At 35.4% G+C, this 27,190-nt stretch overlaps 1 protein-coding gene across 1 annotated transcript; it reads left to right on the forward strand.

Moving 5' to 3' along the window:
- The first annotated feature begins 6,979 nt into the window (after window positions 1–6,979).
- Window positions 6,980–25,092, forward strand: LOC149072200 (retinal-binding protein-like). Its single transcript, XM_089246898.1, has 13 exons — window positions 6,980–7,262; window positions 10,743–10,812; window positions 12,285–12,354; window positions 12,530–12,573; window positions 13,350–13,412; window positions 15,429–15,519; window positions 18,141–18,235; window positions 20,244–20,322; window positions 21,566–21,646; window positions 22,002–22,088; window positions 22,834–22,940; window positions 24,333–24,657; window positions 24,782–25,092. The coding sequence occupies exons 2-13, from the start codon at window positions 10,765–10,767 to the stop codon at window positions 24,883–24,885; spliced, it is 1,194 nt and encodes a 397-aa protein (XP_089103024.1). The 5' UTR covers window positions 6,980–7,262; window positions 10,743–10,764; the 3' UTR covers window positions 24,886–25,092.
- Window positions 25,093–27,190: the final 2,098 nt, after the last annotated feature.

A 27,190-nucleotide genomic window follows, 5' to 3' on the forward strand; every position in this document is an offset into this window, starting at 1 on the left:
ACATGCTTGCACATTGTTTTGATCACACTTTCAGTCACTCACATACATACACACGCTCTAGGTCACTCTTGGTCGCTCAGTGACATTGTTCCTTGTTTTACAGGTTTTTCTGATAATTTACACGTTTACAAATGCGTTATTTAATTTTTTTGGCCATTCATATGCTAGCACGCGCCACTCTTTTGGTCATTCACGTGCTTGCTCACGCACCAAATCACTCTTTTGCCCACTCACGTGCTTGCAATTTTTCTAGGTCACTCTTTTGATCCCTCACTGACCTAGTCTCTTACTGTCTCGGCAGCAGGGCCGTCTTAAGAAAATCAAGGATCCCTGGGCAAAGTAATATTTTTGAAGTCCTACCTGCCTAAAAATGCTTGTCCGTGCCTATATACACGCTTACTCCCGAAAATTTTAACCGGATCTCATTTTTATGAGCCCCTCTCCCTATGCTCTTGAGGCTTCTGGGCCGTGCGTTGGTAGGCCCACGTATTAAGAAGGCAGTGCTCGGCAGAGGCGGATTTCTTAGGGTTATATACAGATTTTTCCATCCTTCTTCCATTCTACTAATCTTCTCGGCCACTCATTCCTCAAATTTGCCGCTCCGGGCTACGGTACGCTAATCCTCCCTGTTAATACGCCACTGCACTCACTCTACCCATCAAAACTGTTGAAAACGTCTCATCATATTTTCATGGGCTTCACAGAATAAAAAAAACTTTTCTAGCAGGAAATCAGGAAACTTGCTGCGTCCTTCTGTGGAAGCTCCCATCACACTGAAACTACACAATGGATGATCCAACACCCTCAGGTGCTTTGACAGTGGCAATCCTAGCACTCTGTGCTCACTGCGGTAGAAAAGAGAAGCTGTATGTCAACTTGCCCCTTATGTCATATAGCCCGGTCTCCCCCACACTTTTATAAATTCAACCATATATATTACCGCCAAAGTCGGAAATTGGCCAATTTGTGACGGGGCTGGCCACTTCGCGAATTGGCTGATTTCGTTGAATATTCACCTGGCCAGCTCGCGAGAAGTGGCCAGTGATCCCTGATCAAAGTCCGATGACAAAAGACATGATTCGGGATCATCGTCAAGTTGGCGTATTTTTTTCATGATAATTATATCCACGTTAGTTATGGTAACCCACCAAACCGCAGTCACAATGCGGTAATAATTTTTTCTCTTCAAAATTTGGCAGGAAAAAGCTGTGTGTTTATATAATTATTTTTATAGTTTTTCTCTCAAATTTAACTTTTTTTTCTCTCGTCACATGCAGCAAATCAAATACAGCTGCTGAATTTATACATGCATCACATGTTGGCAATTAAAAAAGAAATGGATTTGGCTCCTACCAGACCATCTTACATTAGCACGTCGAGCTTCGGCCAGGGATCTCCGGCCACTTCACGAAATGTTCGGCCAAAGTCGGAATCATTTCTGAAATTTTTCTCTTGGTGGCCATTTCGCGAAGTGTCAGGCTCCGTCGCGAATTGGCCACACTTCGGGCTTTGGCAGTGACATATATAAGTACGTCATACCTTTCTCTTCGGCATTGTCTTGCACCATAAAATAATAATCAATCTTAAGAAGGAAAAGAAAATATCTTCTCTTTTGTCGTGTTTACATTTACCATGGCCTACCGGGGGCTAAGTTTTTAAACAAAAACTTAATAATTCGTGGTTGCCTTACAGACATCTTTACTAAATTTTTGCAAGTGTTCCGGCTTTTTCATGGGAAAAACAAGAATTTCTTCTCATAAACATATAATACCAATCTTCTCCCAGTACTCCATTTTCAAAAGGGGTTTTCAAGCTTTTTTAAAAATTTAGGGGCATGGTAACTGCGATGCTAACAAGAAAATATGTGATAAAAATAACCATTTGCAAAAAGATTTCAAGTTCTTATGCCTACAATAACTTAAAAATGGCGTTCACATTTACTTCAAAAACGCGTTCTCATTTTCCCCGTATGTGAAAAAATATGGGATAAATAATGAGAGAGAACGTTAGCATATGAAATTTTTCATTTACGATTTGTGTGTGTAATTCGTTTTGAAACATAGCAGCAGATAAACTTCAAAAATTAAGACATGAAAATTTTTAACTTTCGTTAAAAAATGTCCTTAAAACAGAAAGTTTTATAGGGTGAATCAAATTCAAATAAATGACTTGAAACAGCTTCACAAACAAAGCATGTAAACATGTGATGAAGCTTCAATGGCACCCCATATCGATTGAGCCCGGATTCGGAGTGACTTTTGTCAACCGATTCATCCCATACCGTAAAAAATATCGATTGGGTTTTTTGGTCTGTGATGTGTGTTCCAATTGACGTCAGTCGGTGCTGTCATCTACCTTTTACGTTAAAATCTTACCGAGACAAACGTGACCAGTATTTTAGTTTTAAAAACCCAGTAACCCTTCTTGGGGCTGTGTAGTGGAGCTTGATCATTATTTCTATGATATAAGATATGATATATAATATAATATTCCAAGCAGTGGTAAATTGGGTCCATGTTTTCGATTCCAGATGGTAAAGTAATCTAATAAAAATCGTAATGAACACGTGTTTTGTTTCTAACTTCAGCCGGAATTTTGCGTATGAAAATAATCTATAAACTATATATTTTTCCTCTCAACTGACATTCTTCTGTTTTTTCTCTCCACAGTTTTTCCTCGTTGAAACTCGATTCTGAGCGATTGCCACTAACTTCTTGAAAACCTTGTCTTTATGATAAGCACGTCCACACACATATTGCACATTTAATAGCAGCCTAATGCCTTTACGCATTTACATAACAACGTGATCAGTAACTTCTGACAAAACATTTTCCTGATGAATATAAATGTTCACTTTCTCCGTTAGACGAGTCCGAAATTTCCATTATCACTTTCGAAAGTCGTTTATTGTCTCGTTCGCCTTTCATTCATCAACAAATTCCTGTAAGTACACAGCTATGGATGTGAGGTTCTTTTACCGATTATCTCGATTGACTAACCTTCGATTTTTGCTTCTTTCCGGGAAAAAAAAAAGCACGATAAATTCGCCAAATTAATGACGCAAACTGATTATTATTATATTCATAAAGACATTTATCAGTCAGCGTGAAACCATATAAGAGAGTATGAGAAGCTACTGTTTTTAAAATTACTTTGAAATCGTAAGTACATTTTTTTTACCATTAGTTTTGGTTCATCCATGATGATTTAGACCAGCGGTTCTCAACCGGTGCTCCGTGTGCACTCCACGGGGGCTCCGCGGCTGCTCGAGGAACGTAAAGAAAAACAGTAAATTTGAAAAAAACTGGTTATAAGTATTTTAAATAACACAAATAAACCAGTAACTTTGACGAATAAATAAAAAATAGGCCTACGGGGCTCCGCCATAGAAATTATAGACCAGAAAGGGTTCCGCGAGTCAAAAATGTTGAGAACCGCTGATTTAGGCATTCGTAAATTAAGAAGAATTAGCATAGCACAGATTGTGGCCCAGAAAATCATTTATCAATATACTGCTGTCCTCGAAAAATACCAGCGTACCTCTTACATCAAGGGTGCTCAACCCTTTGGAGAGTGCGGGGCCACTTCATTGGTTTGAAAACATGTCACGGGATACATAAGTGATCTGTAAATGTGCCGCAGGCCACTCAACTGATCTGGGTATGGCCCCTAGTAATCGGGAATCGGATGCATTCCCGATTGCATTCTAAGGAGTCAGCAAAGAGACTTACCTGGAATTAATAAATAATAACTGCTAATAATCCATAATTAAGATAAGTGAAATTCATGTTTCAAATATTCAATATTCGGAGGGAGCTGTAGTTGTTTAAGATGAAGAAGCTTTATTGCCTTTTAACCCCTTCACTTACAAGGTTTTGGCAAGAAATTTGGATTGTCTCTATTTAACGAATCGACGACAAATATGGTTAACCTAACCTCTGGATAGAAAAAGAAAAAAGTTGGAAAAATGTAAAAGGAAAAGTATATAATAGATGATATAAATAAGCGAATTTTTTCGGTTTTTTGAGTTCTCTTCTGCTCTTACATGTATATAGTAAAAAGGTACACCATATAAAGAAAGGAGGAAAAATAAAAGGCAACTTTTTTTGCGTAAATCCCGGACGAGCCCTAAGTGAAATTTTTGCCGCTGTGGTGGTCGAGTGGTTATAGTGCCGGACTCGTGATGCGAGGATCCGGGTTCGAACCCCACAGTGGTAGTCGGCTGAAGTTGGTTTTCTGTGGTTCCCAACTTCAAGGCGCAAATGCGAGCCGATCTCCCCGTTAAAAAGTCTCGCCACAGAGAGCAACAGTCCTACAACGGTAAATCATTCAACCATAACACTTCACTCATAGTTAGTAAAACTGGGGGCAGATGACAGCACTACACATAACAAGCATTACACAGAAACAAACTTTACGTCAGATTGCACTACACGTACACGCACATTCCCGCATGTACCGATTCGTTGGGGGGTTCCGCGGGGGGGGGGTGCATGTGTGGTGTAGCAGTAGTAGGTAGGAGCTCGGGGATCCATGATGTTCTTAAGTCAGCCACCTCGTTGGGCAATTTGCCTGTTGTGGCGTTGTATTTGTATTTGTAATAATAGGGTTGCTATAAAGCTTTGCGATGGTGAAAAGAAAGGAAACACACAGAGAGAACTTGTTCCGATTTATTCCACGGATGTTTGGACGTAATATTACGCCTGTGATCGTAAAGAGGTTAAGAGCTGATTAAGTTTCTATCATACCGAGAGAAAAAAATGCAACTGTGTTTATCTTGGAGGGTACGGGTTTTTTTTCCCGTATGTCCTCACAAGCACGTGTGTTCGTGACCCTCGAATGGAATGACATGCATTCCATTCGAGAAGGATTTTGGGGTTAGGATTGCATATCAGAGAATATTTCTTCAGAAAAAAATATAAGTTATGTATAAAATACCGTATAGCTGTGTTTATCTGGTTATACAAAATTCACCGCCGGGCATCCCTCGTACAGCCTTGACCGACAAAAATATGAAGAAATATTTCAAGAATCGCGTTATACTTTTGTTGCGTTCGACCAGAACGCAATGTCACGTCGGATATTTCGTCGGCGCCAATGCACCAATATCCTCGTGTGCGGAGCTCCACGTAAATATACGCGTTCGATCCTCTGGATACGGAGTCTCTTATCAGCCCCCAGACTTTAGTGTCCCGTTTGAGGAGGCCCTAAGTGATCTGCAAATGTGCCGTGCGTCACTAAAGTGATTTGTAAATGTGCCGCGGGTCGCGTAAGTTGTCTGGGAATGTGTTGCGGGTCACTTTAATGGCATGGGAATGTGCCGCGGATCAATTAATTGGTCTGAAAATGTGCCACGTGTTACTTAAATAGCCTGGGGATGTCCCTTGAGTGAATTAAGTGACCTGGAAATGTGCCACGGGTCACTTGAATGATCTGGAAATGTGCCGTAGGTCACTTAAATGAGGTAAGTATGTGCCACGATCCACTTAAGTGAAGTAAGTATGTGCCGCGATCCACTCTTGCGTGATTTAAAGCAGTGTCTCGGATTATTTAATTGATCTGTAACTGCGCTACGGTTCATTTAAGTGATCTGTAAATTTGCCGCGGGTCAGTCAAGTAGTCTGAAAATGCGCCGAGGGTCACTCAAGAAATTTGGTTATGTGCTGCTTAGTTGATTTTTACGAAATTAAGTTTTACGTCACGGGCCACATCAGATGACTCTGAGGGCCACATCTGGCCTACGGGTATGGATTGAGCATGTGTATATCTTACATGAAGTAAAATTAGACCTATAGAACAAATACAGAGAAAAATCAACCGAGCACTTTGTTTGTAGCGAGCATTGCGCATTGAAAAAAAAAAATCAATTTAATCAATGGGCGTTTCTTTAAAGTGATCTTAAAAGCAGGGTGAGGGGAGCTTTTCTGAAGAAGACGCAAAAGCGTGACGCTCGCTAGAAAATTTATAGTATAAATTTAGTTCTCAAAAGGATTCGATGACAACTTAATACCATTAAATCACTTTTTTTCAAATGGGTTTGATGAAATTAGAAAAAAAAATTTTTCGAAAACGCCGATTTAAAAGAAAATTGTGTAAATTACGGGTCATATGGTCACTCTCATATCTTTCTAACTACCAAGCTTTCGCGGCGCATTCCATACCGCGCCGGCAATAGAGAGAGCTTTGGTAAAAATCACCTACGGGTACTGATGCTGCCATCGACTTTCTATTTTTTAAATTTTAATATAATTGAACAAAAAAAAATGTACCATATAATTTTATATACATATAAGTTTTTATAAATAGCACTTCAGATCAATTAAGTTATCAATTTTGAAATCACCATCAGTTCTACCTAACTTCAAAGAAAATTAATCATTTTTGATAAGTAAGAGAAATTAGTATACAGAGTGTCTCATAAATTTGTAAACATGTTAAAAATTTATAAAAATTGAAAGAATCGGTATATTTTTGAATGCGTTTGTGAAAAAGTTGTTCTCATATATGAAAGGGGATTGTTTTTCGTACATAAGAAAAATTTAGTTCAGATTTTTGTCGATACAGTGTCAAGGAAACCAGTCCGAGAGAAATGATTGGATTTGAACCTCATTCAATCTTCAATCTCTTCTGTGTCCGAAACGTTCGTAAAGCTTAAGCAGGCGATTCATGGCTAAGTTAAAACAATTTCACCAATAGTACTTTATTCACCAATGTCAACATCACAACGAAAACCTTATGTAAGCGTCAGTAACAAGAAAATTCAGAAAAGAGATATTAGTCGGACACCCTGCATTTTATAGGATTCTGATTTGCATAATTCAAGTGATTTATTTTCGTGCAGCGCCCTCTATTGACAAAAATTTGAACTAATTTTTTTCTCTATACCCCAAAAAAAAAATCCCCTTTCGTGAGAATAACCTTTTCGCAAACCGCATTTGAATTTTCCAATTACTTTAATTTTCATGATTTGTTTTTTCAGCATTTACAAATTTATCATTGGAATATAAATCGAATTTCCTCCATGACGACGATACACGTGCTAGAAAAGAGACAATGGCTGATAAACGTGAGGAAAGAAAAGGTCAAATTGTATTAATATAGATAGCGGAACATTTTCGATAAAAGAACTTGATCCCGATTGTTTCATCGTCAATAATCATGACACTTTGAACATAAACACAGTTCATTGACGGCTCATTTGGTAGTTGTTACAGCATATGAATTGAGGCGAGAACAACAAACCTTGACAGAAATTTAGATAGGTAATTTATTTGTTCATTAAATATTGGATGAATTTCAATCTCCTCTTCAACCTATTTGAAAATTAAGTTACTTCTTAAAATGCATTTTAAATTTGTAAATATATATATATCGTTAATGTTACATTTAATCATTATGAACTTGTACAGATAATCTCAAATGCTAATAATGCAACTGTAAGCTTCTTTTCAACGTAACTTAAAAATGTCTTTGGTTTCATATGTCGCTGGTTGTGTAGATAAGAGATTAACGGGCAGATCGTCCACTGGAAGCTACCACGAGCAAAATCAAGTCACAGAACAAGTCGCGTGTATGTGCAAGACCGCTATAGTAGTCCTGCGCATACACGCGACTTGTTTTCGCTCGTGGTAGCTCCCACTTGGATGACGGGCCTAATACATATCTGAAGAAGCTTATATAGCTGTTTCTGCTTTGAAAATGTCAAGTTACACTGCTCAAAACACAAATCCGGGATACGTATTATTTATTTGAATTTATTAAAAATTGGTTTATTTTTAAGTTTATTAAAATTTAGTTGATGATTAACTCTTGTGATAAAACTTTGTGAATCCCTAACAATGCTCTTCGTCAATATTTTATCAGTTAAAATGTTTAAAAATCCCAATTAAATAAAAACAACATTTTCTCTAAAGGTTTCGAGCAGTATATTATGATTTAATCGAATTTCAACTCGGTTTAATAATATGTTACAAAGAAAGTAATCGTTTTTATTTCATGTCAATAGTAAAGTTTTTGTCTGTAAGAAGATTAAACACAGCCCCGAGAAACAATATGGGTGACAAAAAAAATCCAAATTTACGGTACGCAATTTTTCTGAGTGCTTGAGCGATGTGCATATATTATTATCGAGTGTTATGCCAGTGGAAAACTGTTCCATATTCATCGAGCAATGCTGGATGATTGTTTTTCTGAGTAGAATGCAATTAATAGCTCAACTGATAGATTGTATACATCTGCGGTTACTGTATGGTAATGTGAGGAAAAGGTTCATGGTATAATTATTATGTGATGATCCTTATAATTTGCAGGAATATTCCATGTTACACGAAGGCAATTACGAGAAGCCTTAAATTTTTTGCCAGTTCCCGGAACGTTGAATAAGGCTTAGTCATCAGGTCATCATTTAGTGCATTATCATCGACGTCATTGCTGAATTCTCATACACCACTGTCAAAGTTTCGTACTAGAAAAAAGGAAGTGCTGTCGACCTAACTACAGTAAAACCTCGTTAAGTCGTCACTCCGGATAAGTCATCACTCCGGATAAGTCGTCGTTTTTCTTCAGACCTGTCCAGCTTTCATAGACAGCAATGTTATTAAACTCTCGTTCACTCGTCGCTAATTTCGGTTAACTCGTCACCATGAAAAAGTTTAAGAGAGAGAGGAACAGATAATTTCTATCGCTTCTTTTAAAAAAATAGCTTGTTAAAATGATTGTCATATGCTTAAAAGTCACCATAAAAGCCTTATGTACCAAAACGGAACAGTTCAAGTAACAAAAGTTACGCTGGGGAAGTTCATTTTCCGACTAAAGTTTTTGAAACATTAGGGACTGTTCAAGCTAGATCTGATTTCTGCATAGGCCCCACTAATTTAGGGCTTCTAAGTTAAACAAATTATCTTTGTCGAAAACCAGACATTTTTTCCAATAATTTTTTCCAATAATTTTTTCTTCTAATGTGTGCTTTTCCCTACCCCGGGCCCTCCACAAGTCCTTCAAAGTGGACCCTGTGTTCGAGATTACCTTGATAAATTTTACCAAGATTACCTTTAGTTGTTTCATGAACTACTGATAAAGAATTAAAACAGTAAAATTAAATTTCACATATATGTAAAATTAATGTGCATGAGTTCTGTTGTGAAGAAAAAGCTAACTATTCTAACAGTTGCTCTGATTAGTTTAAATTAAAATTTTCTAGTATAAATCAAAGTGTACCAGTACACTGTAACACAATAAGTTAAGTAATAAAAGCTCTAAAAAAGGTAAAAATTTCAATTTTTTTTCTTTCGAAATCTATAAATTTGCTTAATATTGTAATTTTAATTCATATTTTAATAAATGTTATATTATTTCAAATTTATACGATTTTCACAATATTGCACATTGAAACTAATGGCACTTCGGTTAAGTCGTCACTCCGCTTAAGCCGTCATAATTTTTCTATAACATGAAGTGACGACCTATCGAGGTTTTGCTGTATATCCAGTCATATCAAATGCTATATTGCAATCTATGAAGTTCTTCAGTGACTTTTGAATCCTTCAAATTTTTGTGAAATAATATTATGCACACACTTTTTCCGTCCCCATGACCATCGTGCCTCAAATGTGTGCAATTAATCTTTTACAAACCATAAGTTTTTGCTTCCTTATGACCTATTCTTTTGAGGGTTGCATCATGGGTTGTTTGTTTCACCGCGGTCCAAACTGATTTATTTACGTCAAACCTGATGTTATTCCAGAAAAATTTTAAATAGTGAAGATCGATCGCCGCAGTTGAGTTTGGTTGCCGCATAAGTGGGTTACATGTCTCAGCAGTAATTATCACGATACCTACAAGATCATTATGTCGAATAATGACATCCAAGCAACGTTCCCATAATAACAATGGTTTTAACAGTCTATTTAAATGTCTAGTAATCTTGTGGATCAGCATTGCGCATTTCGTCTGAACTCAAAAATAAAACGGTAATTGGAAAAGAGTAAGTCTGACGAGTTTTTTTAACTGCATTTTGCTGATGACCAATGTTTCAACAAATGTCTCAAAAAATCATGAATCCCACATGCCAACAATACAGGCTGCTACTGGCTCAGTGATGGATGGGATAGATTCATCTGGTATTCAATGGGACCCCTGGCGCATTCGTGACAGGTACGTGGAAATCATTCCTTGAGGGTTACAACTATCCATATCCAGCATTCATTCTGACGGGTTCTCTCTTCCAAGAGGGGACAGGAAATCGGAGAAACTTATAATGTAGGAATATACAACAGAATTACGAACCGTGTTACAAAATACATGGTGCAGATTGATTACAGAATACTTCCGAAAACTCACGGAGTTCATTTTTTACTGTATTTATTACAGAGTTCCGGGTAGCAACCGAGCATTTGACGAGTACACTAGTTGGCGCTTCCGTGTGTTATATTTGTGTGTGTATCTCTTCTTATTTCCTTTATTTTCATGCTTCATTTGTCATGTTAGAAGTTTCATCATTCGTTTTCAATCCTCAAAGTATAACTTGTATAATGCACGGCTTAATCTTTCCATTACTCATTTGAGATTCATCACTAATTTCATTTTAATTAACTACTTTCTATTGGTATCACTATTTTACACATATTTATCATGTGTATATTTTAATATTTTTCAATGTAAAAACCGAAGTCCATATGACGTTTATTGACTGCAATTTTAGTTCACAGACAAATCTCAACATTTTGATTTAAATTCTACAACAGATTTACATTCAAGAAGTTTACCATGGACAGATTACAGTTGGATGATGGAAAGCTTGATGCACTTGAGGAGGTAAGAGCCATTTATAAAACTGATACATAGAGTATATGCCTGTGTATTGGACTGATACCCTCTTTATAAAAATTTTAAACAATTTTCTTATAAATCTCATAGAAATCGAGAAGAATTTCAGGAAGAATCAGGTAAGTTTGAGGTGTATCGGATTTTTTTTCGGCATAGCATGTACGTACATCAATGTCATGATAAGATATTGCCAGACGCAATCAGCGTCCCCTCTGCCATCGCACCAAATCTTCTCTTACGATACATTTATTTCGATAATAGATAATCGAATTCATCAAATAACAAGCGTCGCTTCACTAATGTCACCGAATTTTGAGTGCTTATTCAACATTGTCATCAAATTTTGGGTTTTTATTCGCCAATGCCATCACACTTTTGGTTTTTATTCACCGATGTCATCAAACTTAGGGTGTTTAATCACGGATGTCCCTAACCGTGGTTGTCTGTTCCCAAATGTCGCTTAACATTTTGTCCGTTTGGCTAACGTTTTCCGTGATTTGGCTACAAATTTTTTATCTGATTACTCAATTTTCTGAAACTAATGAAAAGCCAAAGGTACCCTGGCTATGATGCAGCAGTCGGTATAGTCATAGCGAAATTGCATTATTTATGCTTTGTCTTTACGCCGTGCGTTTGTCGTGATGGCTTCGCTCAGCGAAGCCCTCAATTCGACCGCAAAATGGTGGGGTTTTCCAGTATCCTAACCTGGGAGTTATTTTCTTCGTGCTTGCTAACCTATTTAAGTTACGATGTTTCTCCTTTTGTGGTCCTATTGTAATTAGCAAAAGCAACTGTTCCTAATGCCGTGTCGGATTGATTATTGGTGCGATAGCTGTGTCAGATATGCTAAGCACCTGATCATCCTGACCGTACCGTGATTTGATGGATACAGAACACCAAACCTCTAGGACCTGTATTTCCTTCATCATGGGGATCACATAAATGACCATTGGTATGTATATTTTCATTCGAATGCTTTTCTATTGCTATGATATGAATATGGGGTATTTATATATATAAAGAGATTTTTTTCCCTACAAATACAACTTTTCTTTACTTACAGCTGGGATTACACTATAAAAGTTCCAGAAAAGTTCTTTTATAAAACTTGAAAAATACAACCAATAAGCATATCGGTTACATTCGAGCGAATATAACCAACAGGTTTATTGGTTGTTTTCTTTGTGAAAAATCTTTTATCAAACTTTTATAGTGTAATCTCGCGTACGAAATTTTCTTGAATTTAACACAATTCACCTTTCAATTTGAGTGAAACCACTTGGGTTGGTTACAAAACCTCAACTCCTGGTTGCTCAGTGGAAAAATCCTACCCTTACAATCAAACATTGTTGTTAGAATGAAGCTGAAAATGTGCACAATAAAATTATATTCAGTGCATGCGATTAATTATTACATATTCGCATCTTTTAGGTATGGATAATTTTGTTTTCTTCTTCCAGTTACGTTCAAGGTTTTCTGGATTATTACAGCCCAGGCACGATGATCGTTTCTTACTGAGGTGGCTGAGAGGTAAGAACAATATTTTTAGCTTCAGCATGCTAAAAAATTCATAACACAAACTTCAAAATTGTTCTGAAAATGTTGTTACTATTTTCATACTTTACGAAATGAAGCTTATTTTCATCGATTTGAGAAAATACAATGTTCCTTTCCCCTAATCTATTTTTTTCCATTATTACTATAGCTAGAGATTTCGATGTTGATGCTGCAGAGAAAATGCTCCGGGAGGTAAGTTGAGTCAGCGTCCATCATTTTATTTAAGTATAAATAATGATTATATTATAACGCTTCCTCATGTCATATTTTAGCACTTGAGATTATAAAATCAATCTCTATGGGTACAGTGAGCTTTTTTTTTTCCAAGGATTAAATGATTTTCTGTGGTTTTTAAAAGCTTATTATAGAAAATGCTAGTTGTTTTCCTCGATGAGGACTCGCCGAGGTGAAATATATTGAAAAAAATTTCCATTTGACATTCAAAAATATTGTTGCGCATGCAATATTTCGTAACTCCAAGAGGCCCAAATTTTTACCAGTCAGTAGAATTATGATCGAAAGAAATTAGCCCTGGAATGTTGATTTCAATATTTATACATTTTTCAAGGGCTTTACTAAAATATGTACGGTGGTAAATTTCCTGAGACGAGAAAAAAAAGATTTAAGGCCAAAAGAATGAATTGTTCCGATTTATATCGAAATTAGTGGCAAGTCTAAATATATATAAGTGCTCATTTGAATTCAGGCTTTAACAAAAAAAGCAGCATTATGTGAATTCCTAGAATAAAAACACTAATTTGGTTCTAAAGAACGAAAGAATAATAACCGACCCCCCCCCCCCAAGCAAAGATAATTACTGATACTTTTCTTGTCATTTGTTTTTCCAATTCCTAACATCCTGCAGACTTGCCATAATTAACCTATTACTGTGTGTGTGTGTGTGTGTGTGTGTGTGTGTGTGTGTGAATACTTCCTCTCTCAATATATTTTTATTTTAATTTTCACAGGATTTCAAGATGAGGAAAAAGATGGGCTCTGACGATATCTTGGAAACGTTTCGCCTTAGACCGGTAAAATATACGTCAAAGCTTTGTCAAAATTATAGAAACCTCTGCATATGCAAGATTACAAAAACCAAATAAAAGTAATGAATAATATCAGTATCAAAATATATACTTCATATTACACTGTAATATATTCTATACTAAGTAAGATGAATTACCTATTCCCGGCAGGATTTTTCCTAAAAAAATTTTAACATATTGGTTCCTGCAAAAAAACCGCCAGTGAAATACAGTAAAAGAGTCCGTTATAACGGCAGTTCACAATCAGAAGGAAAATTGTCGTTATAACGGACTTCTCGTTATAAACGAATTTTTTTTTTTTTTTTGCACTGTAGAAAAACATAAATGGGGGAAAAAACTAGGTATAAATTGACCTTTTTTTTTTATTCTTTTGAACTACTTTTGCTGAAAAATATGCATCTTAACTGCTTATGCATACACAATGTTGATTGTATACAGGGCCGGAACTAGAGGGGGGGGCAGGGGCAACTGCCTCGGGCGGTAAAATTTAGGTGGAAATAAAGAACACCGCGGTAAAATTATAGAATTTTAAAGTTGTGGGAACGGCAAACAAATATTTGCCCCGGACGGGAAAAATCCCAATTATGACCGGGACTGTATACCAAAAGAAACATCCCTTTTTCCAGTCCATTCCTATGCATAATTCTAAAAGAAAGGGAAAGGAAAACATGCTTTTCGAGGATATCCGTTGTCATTATAGCAAATGTGTTCTGATTTTCATTCATAAATAACTCGCTAGAAGCGGATTTTTTCTTTCTTTGCATCTTTAACATCAGCTATTTAACAATCAGTTGCGAATTATTCCTAATAGCGAGATTCTCGTTGTAAGCCTATTCGTTATAATTGGCTGTTATTGTACTTAAGTTCGCATTTCAGGAATAAAAGTAGATTTTATTGTTATTTTGTTATTATAACCATCAGCCATCCCCATTCTTTCATCTGCTTTGTGATACTATTTCCTCATTATGGTTTTCATTTCCAAAATAGAAGAAAAACTGAGGTGAACAAAAACAAGGTTTTTCATCTCGTTCATAAGTATAGCTTGTTCGTTACAAATTAGATGGGGAATGGGCAAATATTTCTCACTAAGGCCGGTATTACACTATAAAAGTTTGATAAAATCCCTTTTATAAAACTTGAAAAATCTAACCAATAAGGTTATTGGTTACATTCTAGAAAATGCAATCGTTGACCTTATTGGCTGCATTTTTCAAGTTTTATAATAGGACTTTTATCAAACTTTTATAGTGTAATACCGGCCTTACAAGCAAAAGATGCCAAGGTGACGTCTTGAAAAATTTTGAAAAAAATTACCACTGCTTGTACTCATTTAAATATGCATAAATATATAAACAAATCCGGCGGAATCATTATAGGTCACTCAAAAAATTTTCAAATACTTAATATTTTTAATGCCAATAGAGGCCAGGAATGAATTAAAAATTCCCGCAACCGTAGATAGTTAGAGTGACGTCATTCAAACAATACGTGATCAAGTACTGCACAGACAAAGAAAGAGGAAAAAAAGAGAAATAACTAGTTTCTCTAGAAACACTTTAAGAAGCTGGAGGGGAGAAAAGGAAAAGCAAGTGAAAAAGAAAAAAATTTCCATAGATATCGCCAAGAGGCGATGAGTAGCCTATTGTTATCATTTTCATTCGTTTTTTGTGACTTTAATAATTTTTTCAAATTTTTTTGAGGGTGACACCTTGGGACCCTTTCCTCTTGTTAGTTAGAGAAGTTATATATTTTGAAGAGGTTGGCTAAGTTGGTAGTAATTTTAGTTTACGAGTGATCTCATTTGCATCAGGAAAGAAGTTGATAGAATACGAATCTCCACTATATATTGGAAAGTATAACTAACTCAAGGAATATCAAAACAAGCACAACAAATTTATAAATACGATAATTTTTTAATATGATCATTTTTAATAAGATACTATTTTTGTATTTAATGGGTCATATTTTTGTCTGATTCAAGCATGTTTCGTTATTTTTTAGGATTTAAAACCATATTGTACAGATCATTTCTTGGGTTTCGATAATGATGGCAATTGTGTACATTTATTCTGCGCAACATGTGATTTTAAAGGTAATTTATTTTGACAAACAAAAATACATTTGAGAATCGATGTGTTTTCTCAAGAAGAAAGAATCCAGTTATAACTTCAGGGATTCGAATGTTCCATATAATAAATTAGAATCTTCATCTGCTTTTATAGTGAAATCACAATCATAAGAATCGGTTATTACATCGATTGTCAAAAGAAATACAGCTTGTGCACGATTAAAGTGCACTTATTCAGAGCTCTATCTCTCTACAGCAGTATTCATTTATTAGAAATTAAAGTAACTTTGGAAATGCCTTCATGAGAAGGGATGGTAAAGAATTGTGAAGAAAAAGACATTAAGGTATCCGACTACGTTGAAAACGTCATTTTGGAAGAAAATCTCGATTTTTATTTTTTATGAATATTTACAATATTCTTTGTAATTCCAAAACAGGTGCCTTGTTTTCTTTATATGACGCTCAGAACCGAATTTACGTCCATTTTATTGTTGCGTTTCTACATACAAGTAATACGTGAATGAAAACTTTAAACGTGTTTTTTGAAGAATGCTACTTTTTTGACATTTCACTTGAGTTTGTGACATGATTTCTGTAAATGTGTTCATTGTATGATTACGAAATTTTAATACGATATTTTGCTATATATTTTTGAAGTTATGGACCAAAATCGAAGGTCTATCACATATGTTTTTTGAATTACAGTGTTTTATAGACGAAATGTAGGATGAAATTTCAAAAATTCATGCACGTACATTAACGTATTTGGGTGCAATTTATGAGCATATCATGCAATCCTTTAAATTTTGGTTCATAACTTGCAACATCACTAGCTCAATGTGCCGTGAAAATCACAAAACATTTCATTAACAAAATAATAAATAACATTAATTGCTTGCAATCGTGTTTCGAATATTACATGAATTTCGCCTAAAATGTGACATAAAAATGACTTTTTCATAGAAAATGACACAGGTTGGATGAAATTTGTTGCTCTTTTCACCATTTCGAGACACTTTTATCAAAAAATGCTATTAAATCTCACTCCAGTACCATTTTATAGAAAAGTGCTCTCGAACGTAGTCACATACCTCAATCACTAGAGGCATTTTCTATGCAGATTGTGCTAAGTCTATGCGAACATGGGATTAAAATACTCAAGTTTCATGGCAGGTATCTAACCATCTCCAGCAGAATCATTTCCATTCTTTTTCTTACTTTCATGTTGGGGCCAGACTCGTGTTCAAAGGTTGGTCATGGGGGCTCTACTATTGGCAATGATCGTCAAATTTTGGAGGCTGGAATGTATTGGAAAGCTGGTCGAAGAGAACGAGCAGGACACATTGGTCGAAGAACAACAGTGACAACACGGGTTGGCGTATTAAATCGTTCTGGAAGCAAATATTTTTCAAAGAACATTGGACCAGGCTGGCCCAGCTTATGCCACTAGTGCTTCAGTGCAGCAACGGGTGTGCGGCAAACATTGGAAGCAAATATTTGCGATTTGGCCAATGACTATTGGGCCAAGCTGGACATGGTTATGGCTCTAGCTTAAGAGTATGATGCTGTGTTTTCTACACTAAAAGCTTTCAGAAACTTTCGGTCTTCAAAGGGGCTTCGAAAAAACAGCCCCATCTCTCCATTTACTCTCTCATCAGCATTGACGAGATACCTCACTTTCTTAAAAGCCTTTTACTCCAGCAATGCCAACCCGATATTTTGTAAAAAGATATTTCTCAATTGAATACACGCATTTTAATATCTTCCTTACTTTCCAGCTGCTGAGAAGCAGAAGAAAATTTCATCATGAAAAAGATATTACATTTAGAATGGGTTTAGTGATTTCTGCCGTTGAGGCCGTAGACAGCTCAGAACACCATAACTTTAATTACAGATACCCTATGTTTAAGGCATTTACCTGTGCGTATCAACTAACCAGTTTACGGTCAAGGACGTAATATTGCGCCCAAACGCCAGCGGAATAAATTCAAAGAAGTTCCTTCTGTTTCCTTTCCTCTCTCCTCGTCATCGCGAAGCTTTGTTGTAACACTACGAAGTTGTTCTTTTTACCTCCGTTTATTTCTATACTCCTATTGCTGATTTTCCCCCCACATATGATGCATCCTTCTGCTATATACATATAAGAGAGAAAGAGAACACGTAGTGAGAGTGAAGAGAGAAATCTACTTCGTACGTACTCTCTTATCAACTTATCTATTATTTTGTTTTCCTTTCATTTGCTTTTTTTCTTCTACTTTTTTCCCACTCCTTTTTTTCTAATGTGCGATTAGGTTAGGACAAGGTTGTCATATTTATTGCGAAGTCGTAAAATAGAGATCATCCGAATTTCTCACCAATAGCTTGTAAGCGAAGGGGTTAAGGTGCTCAGGAGTGAAGATTGAATAGATGAATAAAACACATATAAAAATACTGTCGAAATATAATTACCCTAGTAAGAAAATATTACAAAATATTTTACAATCCACAATGTTATTGACGAAATATTAGGTGCAAGAGAAAATTACAACTTGAAATAAAATACTTGAAAAGTTTACTGAACATACTAGATATTTAAATTTTCAGTATTAATTATTTTACTTATTTTAATTTAATTATTTTTAATTATTAATTTCGTTTTCTCCCAGGATTTGTTAGATCAATGACCATGTACGACGCCCTCAGGTACTTCGTCCATTTATTCGAATCAAATCAAAAGCGCATTCAAGAAAACAACTTGAAGGTATTTTTCTGTTTTCCCTCTTTCTAAATTATATCTTTGTTTATTTACTGGAATATTCATGACGTAAATGTACCGTATTGAAAAAATGCACCATAGAACTAACAAGATGAGCGTGATGTTCCAGGTCGATATGATATTTAACCTAATAGAATATAAATAATATAATATACAGGGTGGGCAAAAAGTCTGTAGAAACTTTAAAAATGAATAAAAACCGGGAAAATAACCGAAATAAAAAACGGTTTGCACGGTTAGCATCGCCAAGATCACGGGAATGTTTTTAAGACAGGAAAAAGAATAACTAAAAAAAAGCCGATGGGTGGCGCTGGTACCAGCGACTTCGGTGGCAATATCCAAATGAGACTGTTATAAGAACACTCGTAATACGCAACCAGTTCACCGTTGTAATCCGTGCACGTGGGTTTATTTGATTATTATCAAATATTATGATAATAATATTTATTTGCATTTGTTTTTCACAGAGACGTCGGCAAAAGTGGCAATACAAAACAGACATCGGTTAATGATACAAAACACTTAATGCAAAATACAAAAGTATAAAAACTAAATGTTAGAAAAAAAGCAGAAAAAATTGGGAAGAAAAGAATACATAAATGTGAGCGTGCACATATATAAGTTCCAGGTTGAAAATACAACAGTTACTGATAATAAAAAGATATTATACAATGTCGGTACAAATAAAAAGACTGAAAAACTTGAAGGTGATGAAAAAAAAATTTATTCGTGATCTGTCATATAATTCAAATTAATTTTTTAATGTCATACAAAAATCAATAGATTTTAGAAATGTTAAATTCATAATGTTTCAAAAAATTCCAAAATTGATTGATATGTCAAGTTTTTGTTCAAATATTTTGTTCTATACTATCTGTAACTGTAAGCATTTCAGTGAAAGAAAACATGCGACCAGGTCTCTCAAGAAAATGTTTATTACAAAGTGTACGGCGTTCGAGTGGGTTGATGAAGATCATCACCCTTTCCATTCACATAAATACTTTCTTTTTCGAGTCGTATTTGAATAAAAACTCTCTAGTATTTGAAATCGTTATATTTTAGTTATATTTATTAAGAGCCTATATTGAGGGAATGTTGTAGAATTACATAGGTTTGGTAAGTCTGCCGGTATACTTTGATCACACAGAATCTGAAGAATTTTCGGAATGTGGTTTTTATTATACAGTATATACAGTATCATGTCCCCCACATCCTGAAGCAAGGCCCCTAGACTGGGATATTTTACGGGCCCCCCGACCAGACTTTCACAGGGCCCCCTTTATGATGAATTTGTAGCGTGAGGAAAACAAAAAAATGACTAAAATCCTCCCGGGCCCCAGGGCCGGAGCCTTGTCAGCCCACCCCTTGGGGGGGGGCCATGTACCGTATATATATTTAGCGTAGGAGTTCGCAGAATTTTCTCGGGGGGGGGGGTTACGTTTTTTCCTGCGAAATAACACTATAAACTTGGCTCAGGGGGGGGGGTTAGAACCCCAACCCCCTCCCTTTGCGTACGCCAATCATATTTAGTATGCTTACACATTGATCAAGATACTGCTTACATTTTATTAGCGTCCCCCTTTATTGCCAGAACCATAAATTTGCAAATTATTGGGGGGGGGGAACTTGTGGGAAATGACGTTTGAACTCTACCCATGTTACTCTATGGATGCTTTTTTCATAAAATGTTTTGCAACACGTGTTTCAATAAGGGATACACATTCGCGTTTCTGGCGAAACTTTGGTAGCAAAATAAGGGACCCAACCATCTGATAAATCCAAAAAGTAAAATTTGCACATTCAATGTTTCTGGCATAAAAGTGATGATATTTTCTACTAGAACTCTTAATAACAATACATTTTTATTTTGCATTCACGCATTTTCTTCATGTTAAAATTATCTACTCACTATATATGTGAATATACTTCAACTAATAACATTTTACTTAACATTTGCAGAAATTATTCTAAACTAATGATATCCATTTCCTAGACAGGTAAAAATTCTGAGAGATCGACGTACATTGCAGATATGACGGGATTTCGAGCATCTGCATGGCTTGACAGAAGTGGTAAGAGACAATAAAATTGATTATTAAATTTTATATATCCATTAGTGAAGCGCTCGTACCTATGGTCATTCAGCAAGAGCACTCTGGTTTATCGTGACCAGTTTAGACCTATTTCTTTGGAAAAACATTGGACTGTCTGCATGTTGATGCACGCATTATTATTCTCATAATCAAAATAGTAATTTTTTTTTGCCAAAACCAAATACTTTTTTCAACAACAATGAGAAATATACTGCTTTCTCAGCCATGTTTGATTTATCAACATAGCTGTTGATTTATATATCGACAGCTCTGATCTATTAGGGTGCAAACATAATGCATTCTGGTTTACGATTCTACAAATCCGCGCCGTTACGGATTGGTTAAAAAGTTGAATTTTAGGTTTTCTAACCAATCTATGACGACGCGGACTTGCAGAATCTCAAGCCAGCGTGCACCATGTTCGCACCCTTATATTATTCTTGCAGTTACTATATATACAGGGTGATAATAATTTATTTCCCGTACTTTAAGTATTTTTCTCAAAAACTGTTTATCTGAATGCAGTCAAATTTTTTAGGATATCTTAATGAGACCATGGGAGAGAGATTTGTGGAATAAAAATAGTTCCATTTTCGACCGCCAGGTGAAAAAGTGGTGCTTTTCTATTGAATTTTCCTTTTTCCCCCATGGACCATATAGCGTATATACAAACTTTCGAGGATGATGTCACTCTCCGCTATCCATACGAAGGTTTTCAACAGCGGGCTGATGCGAAGACATATTTAGATAAGAGAGGAATAGAGAAAAATATATTTTATTTCTCATTTTCTCCTATATATAAATATATCTTTGCATCATCTAGCTGTTAAAAACCTTTGTGTGTATACCAAGTTTCAATGGAATACATCCTCCAGAACGGGCACTACATACGTCGAAGTATTGTCAGTATACTGACGAGTGCTACATTGATTGGTTTGAGCAGATACTTAGACTTATATATTAACGCCCGTTCTAGAAGACGAATTCCATTGAAACTTGGTATATCCGCTATATGGACCATTGGAAAATGTAAAATGCAATGAAAAAAGCCTCACTCTTTCACCTGGTAGTAGAAAATTGAACTTATTTTTAATTTCACAAATCTCTCTCCCATGGTCTCATTAGGATATCCTAAAAATTTGCCTGTATTTGGATAAGCAGTTTTTTGAGGAGTACTTTAATTATAATTACCCTGTATATATTTTTTTCATTTTTTTTTCAGTTCTTCGGTACGCAATGTTTACATTAAACTATTACCAAAATCATTACCCGGAAACATTAAATGCAATTTACGTGGTAAATGGTAAGTTTCTATCTATTTAATTGATATTTATTTCCTTCCCTATTTTTTTTTCCTTGTAATTTCTTTCCGAATCCAATTTTGAATGGATCGTACTATAATATCTTAGCCTCTCGGTTGCAGAAATGCAATTTAGCCAGAAATGCAATTTTTTTAGATTCACATCCCCCATCTATTTCTTTAAAAAATAGTGATAATATACATTTTTATAAGCATTTATTTATTTAAGCATCCTTGATTTAACGATAATTTTTGGTGGCCAATTAACAATCGTTGAATTAGGGCTTCACTGTACGCCATATACTTTACATGAAGATCGCTGAATCTGGACTCATTTTGTCTTTTCCTTCCCATCTAGTTCCCAGTGTGTTTTGGTATTTTTATAACATTTTCAAGCCTTTATTCAATGATGTTATCTTACGAAAAATGAAGATATTTGAATACGGTGAGTTATTTTTAGTATTATTTCTACGAAGGAAAAACCATTCAAAATTGTAAGGAAGTGGTATTTTTCAATCGTTTCAATAAACTTGTGTAGTGTTACCAAGGTGGGAGATATACTCCCTTGGCGAGGGGGTTTAATGAACCAGGGATACAACATAGGGTTCTATGGGTTGGAACAATCGGGGGAGGGGTGAAGGAAAAAAATTTTTTAAAGATTCTTTGATAGGATCAATAAGTTAAGAAAAGGTAAAGATGTATTTCAGCTCACTTCTTGGAGCAATATTGGCGACATTGGCACATCACTATAGCAAATCTAACAGAGAAAAGATCTTTTCATATATTCATCTCACTTTTTTTCTTTCATCTCGTCTTCTGCAAGTGAAGAATTGAAACAGAATATTCCAATCTTACATTTTTTGCAGTTAGCCGGATAGTGCAGTGAGCTAAAGTACACTTCATCCATATAGTACGTGCCTTGAGAAGTCAGAGGATATACATAGCATTTTTCATATGTATCGGCTTCATAAATGTATGAAAAAAATTCAAGGACTCAAGTTGTAATAATGTATTTATATTTTCTGATTTCTCGGAAGATAGTATTTCCTCCGTTAAAGAAAAGTCATCTCTAAAGTCATATAGATTACATTTTCTGAAGCGTAAATTCTCAAACTGAGTGAAGATGAGGTAGTGTAATTTTGTATGATAGTGGATGACAAAAAAAAACTTATGAAACTTTTATTGCTTAGGTGATGAGAGCTGGAAGAATGAATTGAGTAACATTATTCCGAAAGAATATATTCCCGCTTATCTTGGTGGTGACAGATACGAACCCGATGCCAAGTGTAGTTCACTGGTAAGTTTTTGTGACATTCTAAACTAAAGCTTCTTGAATCTTTTCTACCTTTCAGGTAATATTACCCTAAGTGCAATTTGGTAAAAGTAATAATGGAATAGTTAACAGAATGTAAAGTTAGGTAAACCGACGCATGCGGAAATTGGAGGTAAGTGGAGTGTAAGTAATGTAAAATTCAATTAGCTCATGGGAACGGTCTCTTGCAAAATGTTTCTTCCATACTCACTCTATTTTTCAGTAAAAATATAATTGGTAAGATAGCTGCTCATACAAGGTTACAAGGAGCTTTCACATGGAGAAGTTAGGTTTGTGGTCAAGGCACTACCTGTTGTGCCCTTTACATTTCGACTATTTCTGAAAGTACGAGCTATCCTAATATAGATATTTCGGTGCCAATTTCTTCTTTTTCAATTCCTTCATCTGTCATTATAATATGATTATGATATCTCTGTAGGTAAAGTAGGAATTAGGAGGCTTACACTTTTCTTCCGTTTTCACTGTGCTGAGGCAAGTGGAACCCGATGCATTTACTTTTACATTAACCCCATATCCCAGCATTTTCGCAAATTTCACACATTTTCCTTCCCATTTGTCTCGTATTATGTCGGATAATATGGGGGGGGGGGGGTATTTTTACACACACATTGTGAGTTTTCTACATTCTAAACGGGTGTAAATTAGCTTTTTATATCACAATAATAAAATGTTTGGGCTTTTATTATGGTTTTAATTATTTTTTTCTTCTGTTTAAACTTATTTCATTATGAATGATTTAAAGCACAACCAGTGTCACAAGTTCCACTAAAAAATAAAATTTATCTTGAAAAAAGGGACGCTGAAAAAAATGTGGTTAAAGCACTAGCCCTAAAAGGAAAATGATTCAATGAACCTGCTTCCATATTTTCAAAAAGTTTCGTTGACTTTTCCAACGTAGGTGCTAGGTTGAACTTGAGCTAATGAGACAAGCGGTTCCACTTACCTCAATTTACCTTAATAGAGAGAGTAAACTTCATAAATACAAGGGTGGTTATAATTAAACTAACACTACTCAGACTTATGTAGCGCCTGTTCTGCTGGACATATTTCGTTGAAACTTGGTTGTAACGTTATATGGGCCATGCGAAAAAGTAAACTGCAATGGAAAATTAGTTCAATTTTCGACCACCAGGTGAAAAAGTGACACTTTTTTTTATTTCAGTTTCTTTTTCCCATGGCTCATATAACGTATACATCAAGTTTCAACGAAATATATCCTCCAGAATGGGCACTACATAGGTCTGAGAAGTGCCAATTCAATTATAACCACCTCGTTTTTAAAATAATTTTGTTCTAAATATTTATGAATGTCTGTGCGCTTTTATTATTTAACCAAAACACATTAATGTATTTCAGATTGCATGGGACAAAGTAGTTCCTTCTTGGATCTATTTACAAGACATGAATACGATGAAAACTTCAGACCCGGGAGTGAAACAACAATTAGTACGGGAAAGGTCCTTTTTTGAAATCGAGAAAAACATTGAAAAACCCAATGTTATTTTATGTTGGGAATTCCAAACTGTAGACAAAAACATCAAATTCGGTTTGTTTTACGAGAAAAAACAGTATGTAAATTATTCTCGCAACAACGACCGTGAAGTTTTGATTCCTGTGGAGAGTGTTGACTGCAACGACTTCGTTGAAAAAGGAGAACACGAATGCAAGAAACCTGGAACCTGTAAGTTTTAAGCTGCAAATAACGTATCTGTACTGTATTTTTGTTTAAAAAAATACGTTTTAAAATTGCTCGTCTAGAAATACTCCAGAATTATTCTTATCATCGATCTTTATTCTATTTTCAGATATACTTCGTTTCGATAACACCTATTCATGGATCAGATCTAAACACTTGCTGTATAAAGTGGACGTTTTTAACCCAGCTACTCTCGCGACTGATGATTTATAAATTCGTGCTCTAGTGACTTTGTTGAAAAGCAACAGTTCATCAACTGGTGGCAATGAGCTTCATAAGTTTCATAATCTGCCTTCATGTGCATTAATTAATCAGAGCTTGTATCACGTATGCCTTGTTACATTACATGGTGACGTTTAAATAAATACACGTTAATGTTATAGTTTCCACCGATAAAAATCAAACATTTTTATTCATCTTAACACAGTTGTTTGTGGTTTTGTTATCCGTGGAAATTTATTTACGAGGTGATAAAAAGTATACAAATTACTATCCAAAATTCCACAGTTAAGATGGATCGATCAAAATCATTCAATCAAATAACTCGTGATAACTCGATTTTGGGGGCATTTAGTAAGAAATTTGTGCATAAAAATGGTTTGATTACATGTTAATACTCTATTTTGGTCGAGTTTGAGAGATCTGGAGGTATTTCACCGTACACGGTGGATCCATCTCTGGTGCAAGAATTCATTCAATCGAATTCGATGAAATGATAAAAAATCTGAAATATTAAGCACGATAGTTAAAAATCTCTTAAGCCTAGAACTCTGGAGCTTGTTGCTTTCCATATGGCAATACCCGAGATTTCTACAAAATTATCATCAAATATGTGCAGAAAATGACCGTGGTGCGACAAAAATGATCAATGATCAATGATCAAATATGTTAACCCTTTCAGAACTACAAGAATTTATGAAGTAACAAAAGTTTCTAGGTGATGAAATGAGTTCATTAGGTGTCTATTTAACATAAAACATCACAAATTTGCGAAAAAAAACCCAGTTTTTTCCAACTTTTTTGATAGGTGTCGCTATTATATGATTTCCAAAACGATCGAAAATATACACCAGATTACATATTTGATAGAAAATAATAATAAAAAATCTCACCTTCTTTTCATGTGTTTAATCGATATTTTACATTGGGACACACATGTGCCTTGGTCCTCAAAGGGTAAAAAAATAGCGTAAATATAAAATGTGACGTCGATTGAAACACACGAGATCAACCAATAAATCTTTTGTTCATAGAAATGAGTAAATCGGAAAAAAATATAACGATCATGTACGTGTTTTTTAAAATTAGCATAAAGAGTGAAAAAAATCAAGTAATTGTGACATGTATTGTATTTACAGGGGGCTATATATAAATATATATATATAAGCGGGCTACAGACCCAGGGCGGCAAATTTGTGGAATGGGTAGCCACAAAAATTAGTAGAATGGGAAAAGGGCGGCGGAATTTGTATAACCCTCAATAAATCAGCCTTTGCCCAGATGGCAAGGGACCAGGTCAGTGAGTGACCAAGAGAGTTTGCAAGCACGTGAGTGAGCAAACGAGTGACTTGGAGTGAGAGTAAGCACGTGAATGACTTGGAGTGAGAGTAAGCACGTGAATGACCAGGCGAGCGATCGACAGAGCGAGGGACAAGGTCAGTGAGTGGCCTAGAGCGCGCGCAAGCATGGGAATGACTAAAAGAGTGACTTTAGAGACTAAAGAGTACTTGAGTGGGGGGGAGGCCAAGTGAATTATAGTAAAGGATGGAAAATTTGAGGAAAGAGTACTCGAGAAAATAAGACTAAAATTTGAGAAGGGCAACAAAATTCGTATGGCCCACAAAACCATAAATACGCCTCTGGCGATATTGTAAATAACTCGAGTGATAAGCTGCAATTTTTTTTGTTTCCAAAAGGCGTTCTACATTTTCAAACCGTCTTCCTTTTGTAATTTAATGCTAAAAAATGCCACATTATTTTCAAGGTCTTGAATGTATTACATGTACGTTTGTATAAATTGCACATTTAAGAATTCATCATAATTCATTTTTCTACAAAACAATGTTACGACTAACATATTGGAAAAAAGAGCTATAGTTATCTGGGAAAAATTATTAATCTGTTAAATTCAAACTTTAAGCCCTTCGCGTACAGGCTTTTGACAGATTTGGACGATCTCTATTTGTAGTATTGGCGAAATTCTCAAAAAAAAAAAAAAAAATTCCTTGCATGCCATAAAAAGAAGGGAGGAAAGAAAGAGTATAGGGATTTCTTTCTCTCTTTCGCGCGCCGTAAAACTCACTTTTTCATCCTCCCCTATGTATTCTCTTTCTTTCTTGTGTATACAGTGTGTCCCATAAAATCATAAATACTTTAAAAAATTCATGAAAATTAAAGGAACTGGTATATTTGAATGTGATTTGCGAAAAAATATTCCCAAGAAATGGGATATTTTTCTTTGGTACAGAGAAAAATTCTATATCAATTTTTTTCGATAGACGGCGCTGCATGGAACAAA

The sequence above is a fragment of the Pholcus phalangioides genome, unplaced genomic scaffold, assembly GCF_987345545.1.
Source record: "Pholcus phalangioides strain wild (caught in Gottingen) unplaced genomic scaffold, Ppha-v1.0 ptg000017l_1, whole genome shotgun sequence".
NCBI lineage: Eukaryota > Metazoa > Arthropoda > Arachnida > Araneae > Pholcidae > Pholcus > Pholcus phalangioides.

Excerpts from the sequence above, each read along its gene's own strand:
- LOC149072200 (XM_089246898.1), top strand. The coding sequence starts at position 10,765 with ATGGACAGATTACAGTTGGATGATGGAAAGCTTGATGCACTTGAGGAG. Across the intron at positions 10,813-12,284 it reads AGCTTGATGCACTTGAGGAG|TTACGTTCAAGGTTTTCTGG; the intron begins GTAAGAGCCATT and ends TTCTTCTTCCAG. Across the intron at positions 13,413-15,428 it reads AAACGTTTCGCCTTAGACCG|GATTTAAAACCATATTGTAC; the intron begins GTAAAATATACG and ends GTTATTTTTTAG.